Source organism: Accipiter gentilis, chromosome 18 (assembly GCF_929443795.1).
Source record: "Accipiter gentilis chromosome 18, bAccGen1.1, whole genome shotgun sequence".
Classification (NCBI taxonomy): Eukaryota; Metazoa; Chordata; class Aves; order Accipitriformes; family Accipitridae; genus Astur; species Astur gentilis.
The window spans coordinates 22,055,370-22,080,811 of NC_064897.1; the positions used below are offsets into that span (position 1 = coordinate 22,055,370).

General features: G+C 40.8%; 1 protein-coding gene across 7 annotated transcripts in view; it reads left to right on the forward strand.

Moving 5' to 3' along the window:
• TBXAS1 (thromboxane A synthase 1) overlaps positions 1-25,442 on the forward strand; it is a 237,317-nt gene that overhangs the window by 101,380 nt on the left and 110,495 nt on the right. For 6 of the 7 annotated variants that reach the window (XR_007508752.1, XM_049822403.1, XM_049822397.1 and 3 more), the window contains one exon: positions 4,559-4,655. The exons of the other annotated variant lie outside the window; for it this stretch is intronic. Coding sequence is in view for 5 of the 6 variants with exons in the window: in XM_049822403.1 (XP_049678360.1) it covers positions 4,559-4,655 (97 nt within the window). In the remaining variant the exon portion in view is untranslated. The remainder of the gene's footprint in view (positions 1-4,558; positions 4,656-25,442) is intronic. 7 annotated transcript variants of the gene reach the window in all.

The following is a 25,442-nucleotide window of genomic DNA, read 5'->3' on the forward strand; positions in this document are numbered from 1 at the left end:
TTTGCTCAGAGAGCACGTCCGTGGCTCAGGACCTGAGGGATGCCATCGGCAGCAGATGACCGTGTAGTGTGGCCGGAATGATCCTGGGGGCACAGAAAGGATAATGCTAAATTGGTCCTTTATATTAAAAGTAGCTGACTGATCTGCTACATCGCTTGAGAACAGAAATCGACGTTCCCGGGGGGGCCCTGGCAAACATTGGAAAGGGACGTGGTGTGCTTGAGTGTTGCAGGAGGGATTGGACAGTTCAAAGTGTTCCTTGTCTCACTGCTCCTGCCTCAGCTCGTAGCTGGACTTGGCAGGCATCTCTTACCAGTGTGGGGTAACTTCTGTGACCACGGCCATGGCAGGCACCTAGGCATGGGTTGAGACACCTGGGCCACATCTCTGCAGAAAGCAATGGTGGTGCATGGGCAAAACAGCAGAAATCATTGCTGATTGTTGCTTATTCCTTATGGATAAAAGCCGTTTAGTAAATGACTCATTGCAAAGAGGACCGCAGCATCTTGGGTGAAACCTGAACACAAGGCAGAAGTCTCTTTTTCGTTAGTTGCCGTAAGAGCGGTGCTTGTCTGCTTTTACAAACCAAACTGCTGCAGTTGAGTGTGTTGGGTGTCTGTAGCCTCTTCAGTTATTAAAACACTCTGGATGCAGATTAACTTCCTTTGCTCAATATAGTGTAACATAACCAACCCCTTGACCTCCAAAGCCTTTGGTAAACAAGCTGGAGTGCAGCCTGCCTTTTCCACAACTTCTGGGAGTAGGTCCATGCCCTCTGTTGAACACTTCTGAAAAACTTTTTGCTTGGCTCTCCTGGGGACAGTGCAGCCCAGGGCTGACCGCTTCTGCACCAGCAGCCTACTGGGGTGATGGCTCATCATCCACCCTTTCAACTGCTGGAGGAAGCTAATGGTCCTCATGCCGTTGATGTACTGGTACCAGGTCTTTCCTGTCTCACCTTCTCACCTGCTGGTCTAAAAATGTGGATTTTTTTTTTCTATTTTGGAGGGCTGCAGTTTAAACTGAAATGTAATAAAAATTGCCCTAACAGCATAACTTAACTTGAGGCCTCATCTACACAGGAAAATTACACTCATGCGTAGGTCATGAAATTTATTTTTACTGGAATAGCAGTATTGCAAAAAATTCCCACGTGGACAGAGTTGTGTCGCTGTGAGGACACTGTACTACATTTACGCATTCTTGTTTCTCTGCAGGAGTGAGCTAGATAGTCCCAAGCATTTGCATTACACCCTGAATGCCCTACATGAAAATATTACAAAGGGTTGGGTCAAGCAGTGTAATGGTACTGTTATCACTGTAGTTAGATGTAGGACTTTTGTGTGTGGACAAGCCCCGTGAAAAGATTAACCTAGAGAAAGTTAATAAAAAGTGCTGTCCTAAATTATTCATGAATCCATTTGTAATGCACTTGCCGGGAGGCTATTGTTTTTCTCAAACTCTTATTTATTAAATTTCTGACAAGAATATCAGGTTTTGTTCAATACTAAATCTGAGTCTATGTGAGACTGGTGATATCCTCATGTAGTAATACAGAATCAAAATGAGGTTACGTGGCAGGGGTGAATATGTTATTTACTTGGGAAGAATAGATTATTGTTCAGGAGGATTTTATCTTTTACTCGTCATTTCAGAACAAGTGAAAAAAACCCACAAAACCTAGTTGGGAGATATCCTTTTGGTTTGTGACTGAGGCCTTGATCCTGCAAAGGATTTAAAATACGTTAAAACTCAGTTAAGCATCTTTCTGGTGGCTTTGCAGGTTCTGGACCTGTGTTTGCTAAATTAAATAGCTCAGATGATCTTGTTTCATGCTTAGCATTACTTGTTCTTCTTCCTTAACTTCAGGAGAAGATCATGGAAGTCATGCTCCTAGCCTGTGGGTTTTGACTTCCAAAGCATGTCCATATACACCTTCTTTTTTTTGTGTTCCAGAAAAGGTTAGAAAGATTATATACAGAAAGTAAGAGAATGGAAAAAAGCCAGGAAGAGAGCTTTTGCTGTTTGGGGTACAATAAAAGATGGTATTCTGCATGTGCTTTACAGCAATCATTCCTTAACAGCAGGCAGAACTATGCTTAAAAAAGCAATTTAAGGTATTTTTTCAGTATTTTCAATTTATTAGCTTTAGGGGATTTTTTTCCCCCTTCTTCTCCTTCTCTTATTTATAACTGGATAAGGAAAGGAAAAAGAGGTGCCTATAGATAGAAAGTTAGAGAAGAGTAAATAAAAAAGAAAGAGCTTAGCTGTGGAAGTAGAACTGGGAGTTCGGGTGACTGGTCTGAGTTGGAGGATGATGAATAGATTTGTTTGCATAAGCTTGGCTTGTGAGTCACTTTCTCATAAAAGCAGCTTGAGTAGGAGATGCTCCTGTCCCAAATTTTAGTCCTGAATGCTTTCAAGCACAAAGTGCACTGTGATGTAAGGACTCTGACTGTGAGTACTGTCCTGTTATTCCAGTGGACTGGAGCTGGAGCTCTGCAACTTCCCAAGTTTGAAATAGCCTGGAAGTGTGTGTCTCACGCACATATGTGCTTTGCATGATGTATCATGTGATGCCTTTTAGCGGTCAGAGTTAAGCTATCAGGGTAGACATAATCAGCTTCTGATTGAGATTTGGAATCTGGTGTTAGGTATTTGGTCCCTGCAAAAAGCTGTGTGTCGGAGGAGCATCAGTCACTAACCATTAAATGAGACAAGGAGCTCAATGAACTTGGGAGAGGGGAAGAGAAAAGCAAGGTGTGAGTGTGAGAGGTCGGTATTCATGGCTGATCATCCTGGGTAGGTTTGGAGCAGCACAGGTCTTTGCCTTGGGAGCTTGCTTTGCCTCTCTGATGCCAGAGAAATTGTACAAAGTACACGGGGAAGGGGCACGTAGGGCATTACCGTCTTTTGCCAAAGACTGTGATCAAAGCTCTTTAAAATGAGGCCTCAGCTCTTTCTTACGTGCCTGTTAGGATTCTGAAGAAAAGGTTGACCATTAACAGACAGCTACTTTGCTGTGGTTTAGCAAACTGGGAGAGGTGAAAAAGGTTTATTTTAATAGAGCCTACCACCTGTATCTAAGGTTCAAGTGGAGCCCGTGGGTTGGATCTGGGAAATAACAGTTCCCTCTGGAAACCCACCAGAGAAAAAAAAGATGATCTCTTCCTTCCTGTAGAAAATTATTTTCTTGTTCTTCTCTGCCATTTGTTTGTTATGAGTTTTGGTGGTATGGGAGTCAAGGTGGACTGTGAAACCCTGCTTTGGAATCAAGATACTTGTCTGACTTGTTTGCCCTCGGTGAAATCAGTGCTGCTGCAGCTTCATTGCCATGGGAACCTCCAGTTGCTAAATTTAATTCAGCCCAGGGTTTGCTTGTCTGTTCTGTTGCTGCAGTGTAGACAGGTGATAAGCAATGTATTGATACTAAGCTATATCATACCACAATGATTAGGCATCGATATTACCACAGTATTGCAGTATCTGTGGTATTGCTCTTGTGTTCTGCTTTGAGCTGCCTGGCCCTCCTGTGCCTGCCTCCAGCCTCCTCTTCCTCTCTCCTGGCAGAGCAAAGGCAGCGCCGCCTGCATAGTCTTTCTGGTCCAGCAATCGGCAAAGGTAGGGGACTGCAGGCAACCTTTGCTTGCTGGTGGTATTTCTTCCTCCCCCTGCAGAGCAGTCAAGCATGGAGTGCCTGTGGGCCTTGGGGGGGAATGCTGCTGGCAAAGGGAGCTCTGCATCCCTAAGGAGTTGTGGGATTGGGGTGGGTCCCAGTATCTCTGCAGCATCCACAATGGTGTGAAGGCCCCCAAGGACAGACCCTGGCTCCACAAGATCGGATTAAACTGGGAGCAGGGAGATAGAGGGTGTACCAGCAGAGAGTGAGACCCTTCTCACCCAGTCTTCTTCTAAAGTTTTATTAATTCCTTTATACTTATTGAACTCCCCCCCCCCCCCCCCTTTTTTTTTTCTATTTCTGTTATGTAAGGTTCAGATGGTATCTCTTAAACGGTTATGTTTGTGGACATGCAGACCCTGGGGTCTGAGACGCATTCAGTTCCAGTGCTAGTAGAAGCGTGCCTTTACTGCAGCCATGCTGGGGGGATCTTCTGCAAAGGCTCGTTGTAGACAGGGCTTTGCCATGGAATGACATTTCATGTGGCTAACTGCAGGATAATCAATTTTGTAGGTCTTTCATGATTGTTTGGGTTGTTGGTTTCTAATGTTTTGCCCCTCTGTAGTTTGGTTTAGTGATACTATACCACCTTGTACAGAATTCATAGTGAGCATAGAGTGTGTAAACCTTCATGTTAAAATGTTGACCGAGTATTGATTAATCAGTAAAAGGTTTTAAGCTGTTTCCTTGAAATTCCAGGACCATGCATCTTAATTTAATAGTTGCGAGGGATGAGAAAAAAATACTACTTTACCCCAGGGAATGTATTTTCTGTGATACAGAATACACAGCAAGTATTTTCAAGCTAAAAGAGGTATTTTAGGGAAGGAGGCAGTTCTCTGCTGGTCATTCTCTGCTAAAATATCTCTTTCTTTGTAGGTATTACATTGGTCGCCAAATGTTTGTGGTGGTCTCCACACCAGAGATGATCAAGCAAATCTTAGTGACAGATTTCAGTAACTTCACCAACAGAACTGTAAGTAGATAAAAAGGTTGACTTTGTGGATGGAGTTGGTAGTACTGCTAATTTGAGCTCAGACCAAAAGTGACTGCAAGGGAGATGGAAATAGAGAGGGGGAAAGATACAATGTGGTTCAATAAGACTTGAAGCTATATAAACTCAATATATACATTCAGTCGAAGTCTCCTGTTTCCAGGACACTCTGAGAATGAAGGAGGTTGTCCTTAAAAGAGATGCACTGCCCTTGTAACTGAGGCACCAGATGGATGCTGAAGACAGAGGGTTTCAGTATCCAGTTTTGCCACTGACCTCCTGTGAACTCCTGGGAAAATCACTTACTAGCTCTCTTCCTTGGTTCTCAATCTGTAACAAGGGGACAGTATTATTTGCTTTCTCCCACCCATGGTCTTTTTTATGCTTTTAGACTTTCTAGGGCAGGAACAGGCTGCTCGGGACAGGGACATGCCTCCTGCAGCTAACGCATGTTGCTTTGTCATACTTACCACTCTGAAAATAATAAATAGCGAAGAATGAAGTTGGAGTTAGCAAGGAGTTATACATATGCTGTTGGTTACGCTCTTATCGGTTAAAAAGCTGTTTGTCAAGTACTGGTTAAAAGAAATAATGAGTGGGTAATGGACACAGGGACAGTAAAGATTTCCAGTAGTTCCTCAGCATTTTACAAGGGAATACTGTCACTCTGACCACACGCTGCCTCAGTGCCGTCCATTCCCTGCTTCCTCCTGGCCCCTTTGTATGTTCAAATCTGCTCAAATAAACTCACAGGTATTCAGGAGTGTTGTTTGTGCCCTCGGGGAAAACTTCATCTCTGATCAGCTGTCTGTTTCCTCTGCCCCTCTGATCCTCTCCGCAACCAGACAGTCTGTTTGCAGACTGCTTGTCTCCTTTACTTGCTTCTTTTGGTACATGAGGTTCATCTTGTGACTGCCTGTATCTTATTTAATAACCACTTGTACCAGTTGCCCTCTATTCTGCCTATAACTCATATCTGAATGGAAGAATTCCAGTGTGTGAGCATCTTAGGCTGAAGTTGTTGTGTGTGGCAAGGGTCTTTTCCCCATTTGCTCTGTATTTGAAGGAATTTCCCACCCCTTCCCTTCTTTCACACCCAAGCAGGAACCCTGTTGCTTCCTGTCTATAACTTTCCCGTGCTTTTTTCCTGTATATTTGATAGGAGTAGACTGTACCTCCTATTCATGGCAGTAGCTGGTGCCCAAATAACACCTTTCTGAAATTAGAGAGCATTCCTTTGAGGGTACATTCAGATATTTGTTCAGCTCTTAATTTTAGTCAGCCTCGTCATTTGAATATATGTGTCTGTGCATTGTCACCCTTCTTATTCGGCAAAATTTTTCTTTCTCTCCAGGCTATTATGGTCATAGATTTATCTCTCTTTCTTGTGGTTGTACATCCATCTGTCATGCTCTGTAACATTTGTGTTCTTCTCTAACATTCAGGTAGGCCAGGTCACTATACCCAGTCTTTCTCTCTCCCTTTTTTCCTTCATCAGAGATCTGTTAGGTATAGCTCTGTGTAGATTCATATCTTGTCCTTATCACTTGACTGTCCCCTGAACCACTTGAGGTTTTTCTGCACAGCATCCTGCTTTATGGATGAGGAACTGAGGCACAGACTGAGTGACATCCCCACCACTAACCAGAAAGCCTGTGGCAGATGAGAAAATTCAACTCTTACCCCTCTCTCTGACAAAATGAACAGTCCCCTGTACACTGTTGCTATTTTGGCTTGCTTAATGCCCATGAGTCTAATTCAAATGAACTTGCTTCATCTTTTATGCTTTTATCTGCTTGTTCCATGGTCTTCTCACACAGCTGCAATCTTTGAGCGTTGTTATTTCTCACTTTCCCCTTTGTCCCCCCTCTTCCACCCATTGCTTTTCACTTCCTGAAGATAAGCAGCCTTCTGTTTCTGGGTCCTTACACATCTAACTTGGAGATCTTTTCCCCCTCTTGAATCTTCACACTAGAAGCTGTCTCTTCTCTTTAATTCACAGTCAGCTCTCTCAATGAAGTTTTCAGTTATCCTGTGCACTAAGGCTTCTATATGAAAATAAATATTGCTGGATGGTATGTAATGAAGGCCAGTGGAATTTATTCAGATGTGATTTTGGTTGTATGTGAATAATAGCTGAAAGGTGAGAGTGAGAAAAGCACTTTCCAATTAAGAGAATTCTTTCTTCTCATATTGCCTGAATAAATGTTGTTTTAAGACTTTTAATAGGGTTGCTTCTGTTTATGCCTTTTAAAATTACTCAAAGCAAGCTCCTCTACTTTAAGTGAGGGTTTATATTTGCTAGTTGAGAATTTAAAATGCAAAATAGATCCCCCTACCTTATTTTACCCGTTCCTTCCCCAAATAGTCTACTGATGAGTGGTTATAGAGTTAGCTTTGGAGTTAGTGCTGTTCACAAAGCTAGGCTAATATCTTTCAGTTCAGACATGGCATACACTTCTTACTTCAACCCAAAGCCTTTTTTAACTTAAGAGTGTCAGTGTTTAAGGGTGAGAAGGATGGGAAAGGGAGTGAGACTGGTGGGTTTGAACAGGCCTTGGGAAAAATCCACCGTGCTTCCCCCCTGCCAGTGCATTTCCAAAATCAAGGTTTGTACTTCGTCCACCAGAGGTGAAATGTGAAATCTAACCCAGAATTCCACAGAGAGAGATTATTCACCATACTCTGTAGCAGCGTAGCAATCACATGTTAACAAAGCGTCACTAAGTTGCAGGATGTGCAGGACTAATTCTAAAAGCTAAGTGTAGAAAAAGTTTATATTCCATGTTTATTTTGCTGATCTTTCAATTAATCTTAAAATACTTATACATTAGAGTAAGAGACAATGGGACGTTGAACTTGTGAAGGGTTGCAAACAGTGGATGTACCTGATAGACAGAAGAGGCTAAGATAATGATTCAGTGAACTCCGGGCTTTAATGAAAAGCTGTCTATAATGTGTTGTCATGCCTCTGAGTACTCATAAGAAGAAAGACCTTAATCTGGGATTGTGCACTTGCTGGCTTCTTGCTGCAAAGTCATCAGAAGACCTTTATGGAATCGGGGTGGTTTTAATTTGCTGAGAGGACTTTTTTGGAAGCATCTTGTGTCCTGTCTCCACATCCAGAGAGACCTGGACCTCTGGTAAACTTCTCACACATTGAACCTATCCTCTCACTCGTTACCTGGACAAAGTAGATTTTGCATGTGATCAGAAGCCAAACTCCTGTTCATTTTTTGCAATTATGTTTCCCTTTGATATTACACATTTCACATCTTTACTATGAATATCTTTTGAATATTGCTGTAAAAAGCCTTCTAGGTTCCCTTGGCATCTTCTGTTGTTTCTGAGTTACTCATCTGTAATTCTTGTGACAGAAGTGTATGTTAACTGCAAATCAAATCTGCATTAAGGTTCACTTCCTTTTAGAACAAGCAACCAAGTCTAGCATGCAGGGTGTTATTCCCCTGTAGGCATGGGGTATATTTATTGTTAACTGTATAATCACAGGCAATAATGACATTCTACTTTCCCACTTAATTTTGACTTGATTAAAGTGAGCATGGTAGCCATTTAAAAACAAAAATGTCTACCATAATGTACCTTCAAACTTGAAGTATATGAAGCCTTTTCCCTATGTTTTTAATTATAGTTGAAGAAAAGATGAAAATTAGCTTATAGACCTTCTGCCAAAAAATATGGAATTGATTTTAATTTAGGTTAACCATGGAAACCTCAGCCAGCATTCTAGGCAGGGCTGTGCTGCAGTAAATGATACCTTTTTCTCACAACTATGGTAAGTTGTCTCTTGAATAGAAGTTTTCTTTTAAGAACGCTAAGACCATTTTTAGCTGCATTGCTGTGTTGTGAGCGAGATAGGTTTACAATGTTTGTTGCATTCTGCCAGGCTTGATAACGATACATAATCTGTTTTCAGATTGTTTTTAATTTCAGCATTGAAAATCTCTTTTTGAATTAGTACTTGAGAATCATTACAGTGTGCCTTTAAAAATGTAGGAGCAGAATGTTAAGATGGAGCGATGTGAAGAGAGAGATTACCTGGTATGTAATTTAAATTACGCAGAAGTTGTAGGCCAAACTATTTGCTAAAAATGTGGATCAGTGAGCCCTGAGGCAAAGTTAAGTACTGGCTAGTCAAGGTTTGCCAGGCTGCTGGAGTCAGTGCTCTGCCAGGATTCATGTGGCTATCACAAATGGAAACTCGTAGTTGATCCAGACCAAATCCTTAAATCTGCATGCCAACCAGCTGGAAGAGGGTGATGTTTTTAAATATAAAAATTAAATATAAAAGTCTACACCAATTCCAATAGCTGTAAGAAGACATCACTGTTTTCTCATCAGGAACTTTGTTGTTACAGTGGAAAAAGTAACAATGGATTAAAGACAAATAATAATGAAGTAGTAAAAGTAAGAACAAAAAAGTAGTGAGGAATTTGATATAACATGGCAATACAAATTCCTTGTATCCCTCTTGAAGGAAAAGCGAGATGTCCGAGCTTTTTTTCTTTTTGCTTGTCTGTCCTTCCCCTTCCCCCTCTTCTAGTTCATCTGTGTGGGACATGATTATTCTTTTCACATGTAGAATTTGCCTGTTACACTAAGCTGTTGGCCTCCTCTTTATTTTGCTAAATCTGTAGAGTTTCAGGCTTACCTGTGGCATTAAACAAATAAAATACAGCCACCAAATAGGAAGAAGCCTATTTTCTGCATCTTGTTCAGCTGTGGTCCAGGATGGCTGTCATACCCCCGTATGGGCTGTTCTTTCTGGTCCTTTATGAGGGGTCGCAGTACTGGCAAGAAAAGTGTCTGTGTATATTGCTCTCTCAAAAGGTCTATCCAAATTTGATACAAGATGCCCTCCAGAGGTCCCTTCCAACCTCAACCATCCTGTAATTCTGTGAATTTTGGGTCAGGCCCTCAGGCAGCATAAATCAGCATACTTCTATTAACTTCCGATGACCACACACAAACTGATAGCGATTATGCATCTCCAGAGCAGGGCTGGGATGCACAGCTGGCTTCAAACAGCCGAGTGGTGCCTCAGGAACTGACTCTCCGTGTGTGAGTGTGCATGCGTTGTTGGCCTTTTGCAAGCAAAGGGTCGCTTGCGTGTCTTGTGCAAGTTCTTACTTGATGCATCCTGCCTTGGTTTTTAGAGTACAGGCATTGCCTGTACGCAGCAGCCCTGCTGACATGCCGTCATTCGGTAAACAGTGGTAACTCAGTTGTGTATCCAAACCCATAGTCTCATCCAGCTTATGGGCTGGGCTGTTTCTTCAGTCCCTCTCTCACAAATACGGGTTTTGTTTTGAAAAATCAACCCACTAGCATATTCATCTGGAGACGTCATATAAAAATTGTTAAAGAATGAAGAGTTGTGTACTATTGCCAAAAGATGTGTATACATGCTGTCTTGACCCTGTACCCTTGGTTGTTTGGTTTAGAAATGTTTCTTTTCTTCAAATCAAACATCCTAGGATTATTTCTGGTTGTGTCAATGCTGTCATCATCATCCTTTCATGTGAAGTTCTTAGTTTGTTTCCAAATTGTTGTTGCAAAGTGGGATGAACTGAGTTTGTAAACTGATGATGAATGTGCTTTGTTGGAGGCTCACCTTTGCATGGGCATGTGGTTTAAAGCACTAGTGACACACAGTATGACAGCAGGTAAGTCAATATTTGGAAAATTATTCAAACAAATGAGAAAAAATTGTGAAATATATATCAAGATCTTAATTTTTCCACCCTTTAAAATGACTGTTCAGTGGGATGGTTTAGTACACAAGTGATGTTCCAGTATGTGCTAATAATTTGATTGTGATATTTAGTTTTAAAAACAAGCACATTTTTGTGGCAGCAGAGGGAAGGAATGTGCTTTTAAGTTTGTTCACTGCCTCAGTCTTTTTAGGTATGTTTCTTCATTTTCCCATTCCTTCATCTTGTTTTTTGCTGGGTTCACACAGGACATGGAAGTTGACCAGCATAACGCTTCTGGATACGTCTCAGAATTAGTTGTTAGACCCGCATGTGTGCATGCATGCATATTTGTACATTTTTATGGATGCATACAGATGCACACATATTTGATTCGGGGTCTCTCTGTGATTTGAAGAGATGCTGAATCTCTAGTCCTCACTAGAGCCTTCCAGACATCGATTGTGCCATATCTGATTGTGGAAACTTCACAAAATGTGCTTCTCTTTACATGCTGTGGTGACATTTCAGTTCCTGATGCAGCAAAGCCATCACACCTGGTGGCAGGCCATGCCTTGAACATCCAGTTCTTTGTCATACAGAGCTGCGATGTTCTCTCCTCCCTCCTTTTGTAGGACAAATTCAAGTAAGCATTGATCCTGCCACATGTACAATAAGGCTCAGTCTCATTGAGCTGAGAATATTCACTGCTTCCAAATATCATTCTGTGCCTTACAAGGATAAGTGAAAAGGTGTCCAAGCAGTGAATTTATTAAGAATTACTTTTTTGCCTAGCAGTTTTCTACATTTGCTAGATCATACTTTATTTGAAATCTTGGCTGGTACAGCATCATTATAGAAAGGGAATTATGCTAGTAGGGAATGTGTTTGGCTGTATAGCATTTAACTGTTTAATATTAATTTGTGTGACTGCATATTTGTGGGTGCTGTTGTACAACCATGTGAGCCCAAATGCCTGAGATATTTTCCAGTGCCAGTCTCTGCCAGGGAGCCGAGCAACAGCTTTTATCCTTGTTTTGACCTGATGGTTCTCGCTGGGCTGTGCCGGAGCAGGAGCTCCTAGGCTCAACAACCAGAATGATGTATCTGCTTTCTTTCCCCAGTGTGCCTCCATGGCTGTCTTCTAGACACACCAGGATATCTTTCTAGCTTGGTCAATGTGTATGTGACTATTTTGCCTTCTTCTTTACCTGGTAAAATAGCTTTTAATTCTGGATTTCTTTTTTCTTTGCTCTTTTTGCTTTCAGAGCTTGCTGGTTAATTTTTCCTAGCAATTAAGTCCAGTTCTGTTTAAATGTTTTAAAGTAGCAGTGCATATGCTTGCAACAGACACTTTAAAATTAAAATAATAAATATTGAGAGGGTCATTTCTTTCAGACTGTCTATGTCTTTTTATGCATGCACAACAAATTGCCCCTTATTCCCCATATGCTGCAGCTAATAGCACAAAACTAATGTTGTCAAATGATCACTGCTATTGACTGTAAAATTAATCAGACTTTGGCTTCCGTTGGCCTAAAGAAAGACTTGACATATTAGTAGACCATGTTCTGGGAACCACCTGATCCTCTGAATCCCAGTGAGATGAAGTCTGGTTTTGTGATTAGGGCTGTAGGTTGGGATTTAGAAGCTCTGAGCTCAGTTTTTGGCTTTGCTACAGAATTCCTGTGTTCACAAGGGCAAATCATTTAGGAAGTGCTTTGTCACCTTAACAAATGTAAGAGTATGTTGGGAATTTCCAGCTGAACATTATCGTTAGTGAATGTTAGTGCTTTAGAACTGATGGCAAAGGGTTGGGATTTGGTTTATCTGTTAATTCGAATAGTTGCGGTGGGAGGTTGGTTTGTTTATTTGTTCTTAAAAGCAGCTTCAGAAATGTAGAGGAAAAAGTTTTATTGAAAAGCTCTTTTTTTGCCCTTTTGAGTAACTTTGAAGTATTTAAAAATATTTTGAAGTATTAAAAAATTACTTTAAAGTATTTTGAAGGATTTAAAAAAACCTGAATTATTAAAGTTAATATGAACAGATTCAGTTGAATGTATTTTGAGGATTATCTTCTCTTAAATTTGTCATTTTTATTTGTAATTCTAATTCAGAACAGGAAGCCAAGTGAAATCTCTGTCCTGCAAGGTGGGAAAGCTCATTTGTACCTACCTTGAACACCTGGCATGTGCCTCTGCTGACTACTGTTGCTAAAAAGATGTTAGCATTTACTTACTTCTATGCACATTCTTATGTCTCATTTAATTCAGTGGGCCGTGAGTGTGTATTTACCTAAGCATGTTTATTAATAGTCTGTCCACAATGGGGTGGTTCCCTTAAATAGGAGCCTTTCTTTTTCTGTCTCTCACGTGGTCTCTTCCCACACATTTAAGTATTTGATAAAGGTGAGTTTCTGAAGGGTTAGGAAGTTATCGATAGTGACGGTTTGGAGTGCCACAGGATGGCTTACAAGCAAGCAATCTAAAAACACTGACTGTAGTTAAGTCCAATTAATTTAAGCATGGTCTGGAAGGGAACCTCTAACAGACATTTTATTTTCTTTGGGTGGTTACATAGATGGTTTGCTGTTTGAGGAAAGTTTGCTGTGTTGTTGTGGCTGGAGAGAGCTCTCCTGCAAGAGGTCAGCATATACCCAGCAGTAGTGGTCAGACCGTAGTTGGGCTTGGAGAAAGCCATGCTTCTTGCGAGGCTGCTATTTGAACTGGCTAATATATTGTTGTCCAGGTAGGTCATGTGAGTTTGCTTAAGATTTATGAATTTCTGAGTAAGCAAACACTAATATTTGTCACATTTCCAGGTAGGATAGCAAATAAAACCAGCTGATCCCTCCTGTATGAAGGGCTAGTGGCGATGGTGGAAACAGATGGGTTACACACAGATGGAATACAGGAATAAAAACTTTCCACCTTTTCTCTTTTGCAGACATGGGTTGTTTCTTTTCAGATGCTATGGACCATAAACTTTGCCAACATAAAAGCAATGCAATTGACTATAAGGAGGGTAGAAAGCTTAAAAACAAGTTTCCTCTTCCCTCGCCCCCCATCAAGACATGATGAATCAGTAGGTTGAGACCACGGCTGATGTTGAGATGTGCAGTCATCTTATCTTTTACAGGATTTATTATGAAGTGAGTTATTTTTCAGCATGGGTCTGAGTATTTGAATCTATCCCTGAGTCTTTCTCTGGTTTATTAATGGGCTGCAGTGCTGCCATCACCATGGTATCCTGCTACCTCTTCCCCTGTGAAGACTGCAAAACCGCATGTTGATGAAATTTACATTTTTAATTCTCCACTCTCCACGCCTATATGTATAAAAATGGTTTGCAAAACCATGGGGGAACACAAACACAAGGACAATCTGGTATCGAGAAATGACTAGGGTTGCTGTGTTGTTTTGTTCATTTTTAATGCTCTTTCTTTATGCTATTATACTGCAGCCATCATTGGTTCAATACCTGCTCCTAGGTAGACAGCAGAACACCAGATGGATTACGTACTTTACAGCACTAATGATAGTGGCTGATAATGTGTGCAAATCTCCCTTTCACTGATTGTTCAAGGCAGTTAAGAAATACTGAATACAGCTGTACATAATTACTCTTCTTTTGAAACTAAACCAGCCTGTGAAATTTCTGTTCCTGGAAAATGGTCAAAATTAGTCAATAACAAAAACAAAACAAACAAACAACAAAAACCCAAACCCTTTGCATGTACTTAGTTAATGGTATATTGTGGCATTCTGTTTCTTAGATGCAAGTCTTCCCTGCCAACTCTATTGAGACTTTAAGGGAGGGGGGGAAATGCTGCATAATGAAACTACAAAAAGGTACTTTTGCTGCAGGTGTAGGAAGATGCTGATTTGACAATACTCTGTGCGTATGCACTTGTTTATGTCAGTAGGAGTTTGTGTAGGACTAAGTAGGTATGTGTCTTAGTGTGTTGCAGGTATGTAAAGGGACATTCTGTCTTTCTACTTGCTCCCTGTTTATTTCAGATGTTTCTTTGAGTTACTTTAAGACCAACTTTTGAAATTATCTTTTTTGGCTTGTTTATCCTCACCTTTTTTTTCTTTTTTTTCTATTGTTCTGCAAAATTTCCTTTTCTAAACGACTGATGAAATCAAGATCAGAGTTTTATTAGGTTTTGCCTTCCCTTCCCCCAGTTTTTCTCCTGTTGAAACTTGCCAATCACTTTTAAAGCCTACGTTAGGCTTTTCTGCAGCACAGGAGATATCATTAAGGCTTTAAACCCACTAATGAGGGAAATGTGCGCTGCTTGAAGGCTCCTGCAATATTAACTACATCCAATTATGTTAGGTAAACGTATGAGTGTAGTCAAAACAGGATGAAAGCATATCTTTCTATTCAGGCCAAAAGCAGTCTTCTGAGCCAATCTTTCATCAAACTTACATTGGCTATTTATTTACTGGTTTTGCAGCACTACTCTTTTTATACTGCAAAGCTAAAGACAAACAACGCTTATAGACAGGAAAGGACTATCTATTCCCAGGGCTCTGTTCCTTATTTAAAGAACACATTTTATTGCTGGATAAAATACGTGAAATCTTAAGGCTGATAAATATTTTTTCCTGTTTAAATACAGTAATGCTTCCTTATCTAATCCTGTCCTTAGCTGACTGTGTTATGAGTAAGTGTGATACATGAGGAGTGGAGATGCAGTTCATGCTGGTCGCTGCTGGTCCTGACCTTTTGATTTCTGTCGATTTGTTGTTTTTTAAAGGGAAGTTCAACTTTTCCTACTTCTTTGGGCATATGCTGTGGGGATATTATTTCTGAAGCTTATTCAGTCTAATAGCACGGGTTTTCAACAGTCCCTCATTTCTGACTTCTAAAACTGTTATCAGTAGCAGATTGGTTGTTTTGTTTACAGTTTTGTCCCTTTTCCCTGTTCTTGATATATAGTAGAGCATTGTGTCCTTCAATTCCTGCCTTTCCCAGTCTGCTTTTGTTAGGAGAAGAGTAATTAGTTTGTCACTTGTTCCAGAATTGATAGTCTCAGATCCCAATATTCAAGTTGGCCTTTTTACATACTTGAGCAATCAGAGTTCAGATCCAGTACTTTGCTTTGTTGTCATGTCTTCATCCACATTCGGAGATAACTCACCTGCTCATGAACAAAAAGTCCTCTTGAAATATCTGATGATAGAAGAACCCAGTCAGGTCTATACAAGTGATGTTTCACAGCACAGAGAAGTGATTTCCATGTACCTACCCAGAAGCCTAGAAGTTCAGCACTGAGCATTGGAGCAGATGTGACATGGCAATAGTTTGAACGGTTGTCGCGTATCGTGCCTAAGATCTGTGTAGCCTTGCTGAGTGTCCTCTTTCAAAGTGGTCAGCAGCAGAAGTCAAAAGACAAGCATAACAGCAAGACAGACAGTGGCAGTAACCTTCCTTCTGGCTTATCTGCCCTGCCTCCAGCAACCAGTGCTGTGGTGACTTCCAGTGCCAGAGGTTGCATCTGGGCATCGTTTCTCCCAGTGGCTCCATTGGCTACAAATCGGTTTCCACCCACCACTTTTGAATCCTTTCTATTAACTATTATGCAAGCAGGTGACTTTTTCCATGGATGAGCTTTTTGTTTTGAATGTGATAGAAGTTATATTTGGGGACTTGTGTGTGTGCAGGTGAAGTTAATTCGTCTCCAGTGAGAGTTAACGTGATACACATGGGCATTATTATACTAATCCCTGAAAGCCTCTGCTCTTCATTTTAAGTATTCTAAAAGTAGTATTGTCATCTCAAAAGTAGTGGGAATAGTTCTCTCTTTACTCATTCATTCAGATAGTTTAATCCATTTACCTGGATTGTATCCAAACATATGAAAGTCCCCCCGCCCCCCTTTTTTTGAGATAATGATAATATTCTTATCTAGCACAATGCTAAAAACCTTTTGTTAAGATGTCCTAGCTTGACTTACCATTCCCACAGCAAGGCCTACAAAATGGATCATGTGAACATACCTCATCTGGTTCAGCTCAGAAGCTAATCCATCTTAGTTTATGTATCAATGCAGACTTTTTCAAAACTATGCAGGCTGACTTGGCACTGAAGCAGGTGATGAGTGCTCACAAGGGCTCTCCACCAGCTCCATTTCAATGGTGGTAATCTCCAATAGATGGGGGTGGTGAACAGCTGATGGGGTAGTAGCATCTTAAATTGATGCAGCTGTTTTTGTAGTGGTTCTCTGACCAGAGCCTGGAAAGTTCTCTTGTGATCTTTACAAAATTACCTAGCAATTAACTCCAGTAGGTTTGCTCTAAGCAAAAATTTTTGCCATCCTGGTTTTTTGCTTGCAATCATACGCAATGTAATGTTCATTCTGCAAGAGTAAAACCTCCATGGGAAAGGATGTTTAGAGATGATGCGCTCCTTCCCGCTGACAGTGTGTTACAGCTGTAAATCTTAGGGATCATAAGTGAAAAATGAGTCGGCAGGTCTTATTTTAGTCTCTAGAGAGAATTCTTCTTTGTTTATATAGCAACCACATATCTTGGCACCATTTGTTGTAAATAGTTGACAGCAAATAGTTGGCCGATTGGAGCCATAGGAAGGGGACACGCTGCAGCGCGTTACGCAGGTGCTGGGGGAGCGCTGTGCTGTGCACGCAGTGCTCCTGACCGCAACCAAGGAAGGTTGCAGCGAACTTGCCAGTGCTGCTGACTTTTTGTCAGCGTTAAATTCACCACACTTAAAACAGGAAAGAGGAGGAGGGGTGTAAAAGTCAAGTCTTCACACTGTGTGACTTGCTCCCAACTCTCCAGCGTAACGAGTGCTCCCTACTTTGAGCACACCTGGCTGCTGCTCACTTTCGTGTCGATTCACCTGTTTCTGAAGGCTCGGTGATGGCTAGAAGAGGGTCCATTTAGCCCCACAGACCCATAAACAGCAGCAGATATATACAGGGATTAGGAAACAGCTATCCTGCAGCAAAAGAAAAGGATTGTAGATCATTGTTAATTATTTACTCCTGCCAGTCTCCTCTCACTTGTGTTAAGCAACAGAAACTAAAATAACTACATTCTTTACTCAAATAATGTCCCATTCTTCTTCTTTTCCTTTCACGCTTGCTCTTGCAGAAAAGGGTTTGGGGAAATAAGTAGTAAAAACAAGAACTATCTTGCACTGTTGTTCTCTGCTAGATTAATTGTAAGTTGAAGATACACAAGATACTCTTTTTTTTCCCTTTTCAAGGCAATTGCAAAGGACAGTTTCCCCATTTCCTTTTCCATTTTCAGTATGCGCATTTAGATGAAGCTAAAACTGCACTCTTGCACTTTTTATGCAGCTTTCCTAAAATAATTCTGAATAATTTAACAATGGCTCAGAAACATTCCAGTTTAACCAGTCGTTGACCTTTCACGTTTTAGTGTCATCAGGACTACACTGGTATTTCGTCAGTTCCAAAGAAGCAGTATTGTAGCAGAGGCAATGGTGATATCTGTAATTAAAGTTGCCCAATGTCTTCCATTACGATGTTTACCTTTCAGTAGATTATCAAACTTGAACTGCTTCAATGAATATTTTCCATTTAGAATTTTTCAGTCAAAATGGTCTCGCTATTTTGGAGAAGCAGCCTAGGGAAAAGATAAGGTTATTTATCAGTTGTGGGGAAAAATAAACCCAGAGTCTTTTTCTTTGACTTTGGCTTTGTTCCCTCTAGTGTAAGGGCTGGATATAAAAACCACTTTGAAAATCTGACCAAACCGCTTAAGTTTATAAGCCCCTGAAGAATCTCAGTAAACACAGGCTCAACAAAAATTATTAAAGAACAAGGAAACTCACTTGCTAGTATTGCTCTCTGATGACAGGGCTCTACAGATCACTAACTTCTACAAGTTGTCATGTGAGCTTTATGTCTAAAGGTTGAGAATCCTGGGTTTGTGACTGATTCATTTCACATGAAAGATTTTTTTTTTTTATATGTAATACTAAGACCTTTCAGGACATGTTCTTTATAAATGTTACATTTGCAAAACCAAATAGAGATTCTGTGGGAAAAAATAGTATAGGATAACATAATGAAAGAATTGGACCCATTTTTGCCTATCTTTAGGATACAAAGACTGCATTCCGACTAGGATTTTCAAACCTTTTTAATGCTTTATTTTGCTCTGTTTATTTCCCCATAATATAATCATAATTGACTGCAGTAGGAATAGATAGCATGGTATATTGCCAGCATCAAAAATTAGAAAAAAATATATACCTTACACGGTGCTTAATGTTTTCTGAGATTTGGTGAGGAAATGTGTGGAAGATAGAAGTTTCATGATGTGGCTGATTTTGAAGAGTCAAAAGCTGAAATAAAAAATGAAAAGATGATTAGAATATTTTGTTTCAGTTACAGCTTTTAATGTAAAGTCAAAGTTGTTTCAATTTGCAAAGTAAAGTTATTTTGTTCCAAAAACATATGTAACAAGGTATTTTGTTGGAACTTTTCTCCATTTTTTTCTTCCAGAAAGCCTGGAAAAACAAATTGATTTTGCAGTATTTCCAGTTTCTCTCAACCATGCGGCTTGCTTTAAGTTTCTCTAACCAGCTCTGGTTTTATTTTGTTTAATGTTTGATTTGAGTTTTTAGAGGAAATGCCGCCTCCCTAATTGGTGTTTCACCACGTCACATTAGACATTCTCTGGATGCCCCGGCTGCTGGATGGTGCAGCCTTGGTTTTTCCCTCCCCAGCGGTCAAGTTAGTGGGGCAGCTCTCATTTCCTCACTTTTTTCAGCTGTTCCCTTGGCGCTTGCGGTAGTTCTCATATTATATTGGCAGTGCACAGTCAGTTTTGTCTGTAAGAACTTAGGCTGGTCCCAGTGTTAAGATTTATACTAAGTAAAAATTTCAGCAGCGTTTTAGACATGTTGCAGAGGATTATTTTTGCACCTTCAAGATCCCATTTATTTTTCAGGCTGTTGGATGCTGGGGGTGGGTTCAGCATGGACCTCAGATGTGGGAGATGCAGCTGTGCAGATGCAAAATGAGTTCTTGTGATGTGGGAGCGTGTGCTGCACTGGCCAGCACTGATGGTTGGAAACTACAACCCCTTCCTTTCCTCCTCTCCCACCCACCAGTAAATCTGGGCTTGGAAGTGCAGACACTGATAACTTGCAAAAACATAGGTGCGTGCGATCAAGCGCGATGCGTGTGCCGAGTATGGGTGCAGCCTGGCAGTGTCACTGATGTATGGTCTTCTAGAGAGTGAGGCCTCTTTTCTCCTTCACGTGGGAAGTCCCAGCAGGCAGGACTATGGCAGCCTCTACTAGTTCCCTATTGGCTCTCCGTGTGCGCCTGGCGGTGGTGGGGTTAATACTCAGTGAAAGGTTGCGGGTGTTTCATTCTCATGGCTGGCACATGCTCCTTCCCTGGGCACTTGCTAAAAGAGAATCTAATTCCCAAATACTGCTCTGTCCTACTGTGCATTTGCTGAGCTTCCAGCTTGTCTACGCCTGAAATGCTAGCACTGGATTTTGGGGCAATATAAGGAGGGAGGATTCAGGATCTGACCCATCCCTCTAGTTTCAGGTCGTGGTGACGGCGTAGTAAAACTGAAGCAATGGGGTGGTGAAACAGGCCCTCCAAAATGCTGTGTCACCTGAAGGAGGCCTGTTTTGCAAGAAAGGGATCGGCGAGCTCTGGGGCGTGGGCTCCAATCTGCGGGGTTTTTGGTTGTTTTTAAATTTTATCTTATCCTAGAACTCCTAAGATGACAAGATATGGTGATGTGCTTTACGCTTCATAATCTGCACTGCTTGCTATTACAAGCCTAATATGTTTGAGAATGCAAAAGTAGCTGCTACTGTTAATTTATTTTGAACGAGGTACTTGCTGATACTCAGAGGAGCATTTTAGCTGCTCTCCTTGAAGAAATCAAATAAGAGTGATGTGAGGAACAGTCTAGTTACAGGTTGTTTGGGAAGTGAGGCTGTTTTACTGAAATTGCAAGCTCCAGGGAACTCATGATAAGTCCTGTAATATTATCTGTACGCAATAGGACTTTATTATTGTTGAAATTATTTTATGACAAACACTTAATTCTCGATGTGCTCAAATTAATTTGTGAGAGTCAAATGAACAAATGCTATTTCATATAAGCATGTTTTGACATGCTTTGATAAATTAGGATTTTTTAATTTTTTTTTTTTTTTACTTGATTGAAACCAGACAAATAACCACAAATATGAAATCTTGGAAGATAAAATCCTGAAAGTGTGCTATGCAACTGCTTACAAAGTTTTATAGCCTAGCTCTTCTTGAGGGACAAATAAATGAGGAACGAAAGCAGCTACTACTATCAGGAAAATGCATTAGTGTTTTGACAGATAGATGTGGAGATCTTAATACACAATGTTTGTTTTTTTCCCTGATGTGTAAATATACACTTAATGTAATTAGAAACAATTGTGAAGTAGCAGGCAGGGAATTCAAATTCTTCAGTTAAGCGGATATTGCAAATGTGATTTGTTGACAGCTTGTCATGCTGCCATTACAGCTGACCTGGAGTTTTCTTTCTGAACAACTTTTCAGAAGAAAACTGACATAAAAAGAGACTTACTTGGCCAGGGAATGCTCTGTCTCTGACTAGCAGCAGATGCTTAGAGAAAGAGCGGAAGAACAGGGCAAGTGCAGAGTGGTATTTCCTATGGAATAGCCCCCTAACATCTGACTGTCCATGGCTGACTTCCTGAGCTGGAGGTTGCATCCATGTTTCTAATTTTTAATAGCATTTTCTTCCAGTAGTTTGATTTAAATAGCATCTTGAACCCATTTGTATTTTTTAAAACCATGAGGAGTCTTCACAAGCAAGCTTTTCTTTGCTTTGGTTGACGTTTTCAAATTTTCATTTTGGCATTGGGGGAAAAAAGGTGAAATACTTTTTCCTTGAAGTTTTTTTGCATGTATTGGAGATCATTGGTCTGAAGTACTGATTCCAAGTGTTCTGTTTCAAATTAGATATATGACAGTTTGAAGTATATTTTGTATATCAGGATGTTGTCACACAGGAAATTAGGACATTAGGCAACAACTTTTAGGTGCTACATGGGAACTTGGAAGACTGATAGAAACCCTTTGAAAAGACTCTCAGCTTTTGGTCATAGTTTACTACTTACTCACTTGTTTACTTTTTGTGTTTCTCAGTGCTTTGAGATTTTAAGCTAGACTGGCCTGTTTATAATTTTATTTCTATATTACAACATCTGAGTGAAAGAGGTCAAACTAAAATTTTCAGTAAAATATGAAATACATGAAAAAGTGGCATTTTTTATATATACTCTGCTCTGAAGAAAAGTTTTGCATACAAGTAATATTTTTAAACTAAGCCATTGGTAAGCCTCCCCTTCACCTGGCTAGCTTGCCTCTGCTAAAACTCAGAAAGTCCGAAGCATTTAACCCCCATTTAAAGCCCTTAATTTGAAAATACAGATTAAAAACTCTTGCTCAGCCATACCTAGTGCTTGGGAGTGCCTTGAGTCCCTTGGAGCTGATGATTTCAACACCAGGGTTTCTCGGGCAACTGCAATTCTTTTTCTAAGCATGGTCAGAAGCACTTTGGTGCCAGGGTGCTTAGAAGTTTTGAGACCTGCTTTGTGTCCACCCTAGGAGACCTTTGAATATGATGTTTCAAGACCTCACAGGTACCTTTTGAAACTGGCTGGTGGTTCAGGCTCTGAAGAAAGTGTAGAAAATGTAGCAGCGGCAAACATGTTCCTTCGAGTCACAAGAGAAGGTGGTGGAACTCTGCCTCTCCAGTACAGTCCCCAATGACAAGGGAGGCTACCCACAGTGCAAGAGAAAGGTTTTCTTGCATTTTTCTGCTGGAAATCGTTCCAAGGTGCTCATCTCATCTCTCCTGGAAGTGCCTTACCTAGCAACCTGTAGGTGATTCTTGGGGAAGGTGCACTTGCAGCCTTATGTGTTGAAGCTACTCCACATTCCATGCAGTACTTGGCATTCATGATAGAGAAGATAGTGAATATCTGCAGCCTGATAGGGCAGTCATCTGGATCAGGGAGGCCAAGGTTTCAGATACTACTACTAAATATTACTCATGTGTCTTTATCTAATGATAGTTTTATATAAACAGACCTTGGAGAAGAACTGGGACTGAAGCCCTTTGCACAAGAGAAACGAATGATCTAAGTCCAGTCTCAGTTCACTTCTAAGTATTCCCTGGAAAGGACAGGAGGGTTTAGGACTATCCCTCCCTGCACCTTCTCCTAGCCTGTACTCCTGCTGTGATAGTTCTTTCCTTCTTCATTATTCTTGTTTCCTTACTTTTCTTCCCATCCTTATGCACAGGAAGGAATCACAGCTTTTTTTCCCGTGTGTGAGTTTGGTTCCCTCAGTGATGGTATGAAAGCGAGTTACCACCATGACTTCCTTCGCTTTTCAGTTGAAAGAAGGGGAGTAATCCCTGATCACAGCTGTAGTGGCCTCTTTTTTGGAGCGCATTGTGTTATGATATCCATGAGAATGGAGGTGGCGAGGCCCTGGGGAGGTGTGAGACTTCCTGCATTGCTGTCACAGCAGCTTGGACAACTTGCTCAGCTTTGTTTAATCCTCTTCTGAGGCATCTAGGGTCAGGCATTTGGGTCAGGATTATGACAGTGGTTAGAAGCCTAGAGGACAGACAGTGGGAAGCTGGATAGTACTTACAATCTTGGTATTCTCCAGAATCTCCAAGGGTGCTGCAGGGATGTCTCTGAATGAGCAAATTATGGAATATGATGTTCTTGCGTAATGGAAAGATCTAGCCCAAGTTCTTACGGACACTGCCTGCCATTCCTATGCATGCCAATGATTCAAAGCATGGGAATATATCTGTAGCAAAAGTTATGGGGGACCGTTTTTCTCCAAATTCTCCTTCCAATCTGTAAAAGGAACCTTCTGGTCCTCAACCTTTCCTCTAGGAAAAGTGTGCATAAACAGAGAGGCTTTTAATAGTCTTATTAATTTATCCAACATTAAAAAGTCCAGTTACGTCAACTGGAAAATAGATTTAAACATTTTGTTTAAAAACTGCTTCTCAGCACAGCAGAAACTGCGTATAGAGCACAGGTTCTCTAGTGCAACCTGAATTTGCTTATAATACCAAAACTCCTAATTAATTAACAGTAAATACTTTTTTCTTTGGTTTGATTGTTTTGACCCCAAATATGCAAACTGGCCGCCATATGCAAACTGATGAAGGTGCGGACTTTATTTTGATCTTGCTTACACCAACAAATGGAATGATGTGTGACTTGCATCAGTCTGGGTCAGACTGCAGGAGGCCATATGTGTTTATTTTAGCATTTATGAATGGTTATATTTACCTCATTGCAATGACTCGCTTTGGTTTCTATTGACAAAACCATGACTTAAGAGAATGTTTGCGAAGACAAGAACAGATGTTTCCAGGCTGCTTGCCACAGAGAGGAAAAAGAGCCAGTATTTACTTGTAAGCTGGTGTTGGCTGTGCCATTTTTCCAATGAGTAATGATGAAGAGTAGCCATTAGTCAGTTGCTGAAGATCCTGACTTGACAACAAAAGAATGTGCTTGGAGATGCCTTTTTGTATAGTCTGATCTATACAGTAGAGTAGAAGACAATTGCTGTAATCACTGAAACCAATTCTACCTTGTAACACTCTTCTGAAGTGTGTTAATGACCAAGGAGAACTTAAAAGCTTAATGAAATAGATAACGCATGGATATTTTCTCCCCTTCTCCGCAAGCATGTTGGTTTCAAATTAAGCTAAAAACTTTTACTAGACACTTTTATGAAATTGCAAAGCAACATAAGCTTTTTAGAGTTAGTTTGGTGATTTTCTTTTTCGTTCTGCAGCCATAAGAACACCTCCTAAATCAGATATTAAAATCAGACTTGTTTTAAATGGACTTTTATAGAGGGGAAAAAAGTGTAATGGACTATCAGCAGGGTAATGATGATCTGGGAAGGTTTTTGGGAAGGTGTTTGTGAAGACATTTCTGTGCACATAGTTTTCATGCGCAAGGAAGGACTGACTTCAGTCACCTGGGAGCAGCAGTGTGGGGTATATGGCATCTGAGGATTTGGATATGGAGTTTTGGAAAGGCAAATGAAAAGCAAGCCTACTTTGGGAGAGACAACACCTGTGGGTGGCAATCACCTCTGGTGTTATATGGGCAGGAGGCCCATCACAGGCAGAGCAGAGGGGTGGGAGGGACCCAGTGGTCTCCCGCACCGGGGCACGGCACTCAGTGGGCAATGTAAGTCCTTTGCCCTCCGTGAAGGCTGTGATCTTTGGGTGAGGAGTTGAGTCTTGCTCCAATATGATGATGATTTGTGAAGAGAAAAGTGATACACATTTTGAAGAGATGTGGCTATAACATCTGTGTAAGCAAGAACCTGCTAGATGGAAATGATAATGAACTACAGGGTATGTGACATAAACGAACTCTGTTTTCATTTTAAAAACATGCAAAACAGTGCTCTCCTGGTTCAACCAGAAGCCACTACACGATGTGTCTTTGAATGTCATGAATGCTGGGAGAGCTGAGCATGACTTTTCCTCTTACAAAACACCAAGCACGTTTGAAGGAGTGTACTGTATCAGTGTACCAACAGGGAATTTTTAAAACTAGTATATGGAGGTATCCTCTGCCTTTCCACTTTCATGATCCACTTACTGCAGGCTTGGTAAGATGTATTCCTGGAGATATCTCGGGGGGGCGGGGTGGGGGGTCTGTTATTTTTTTTAATAGGTCATGTAAGTAAGTGTCATGTAAGTGTCACTGTAAGTGTCATGCCACTGCCCCTGGCTGGGTGAAATACCGTATGAGCAGTTCATGGGCTTACTGGTTCCACCTGCTGGCTGAACTGGTGGTGATGACCTGTCAATCAAGTGGGGTTGAACAAGTAATCTCATGAAAAGATTTTACAAATAATTCCTGTCCAAGGTATGGGGATAGAGTCTTGTCTTCGTGCTACAGGCTTTCTCTCTGGTTTTTCATTAAATTTCATTTCATTAAATTCAATTTAAAAATGCAA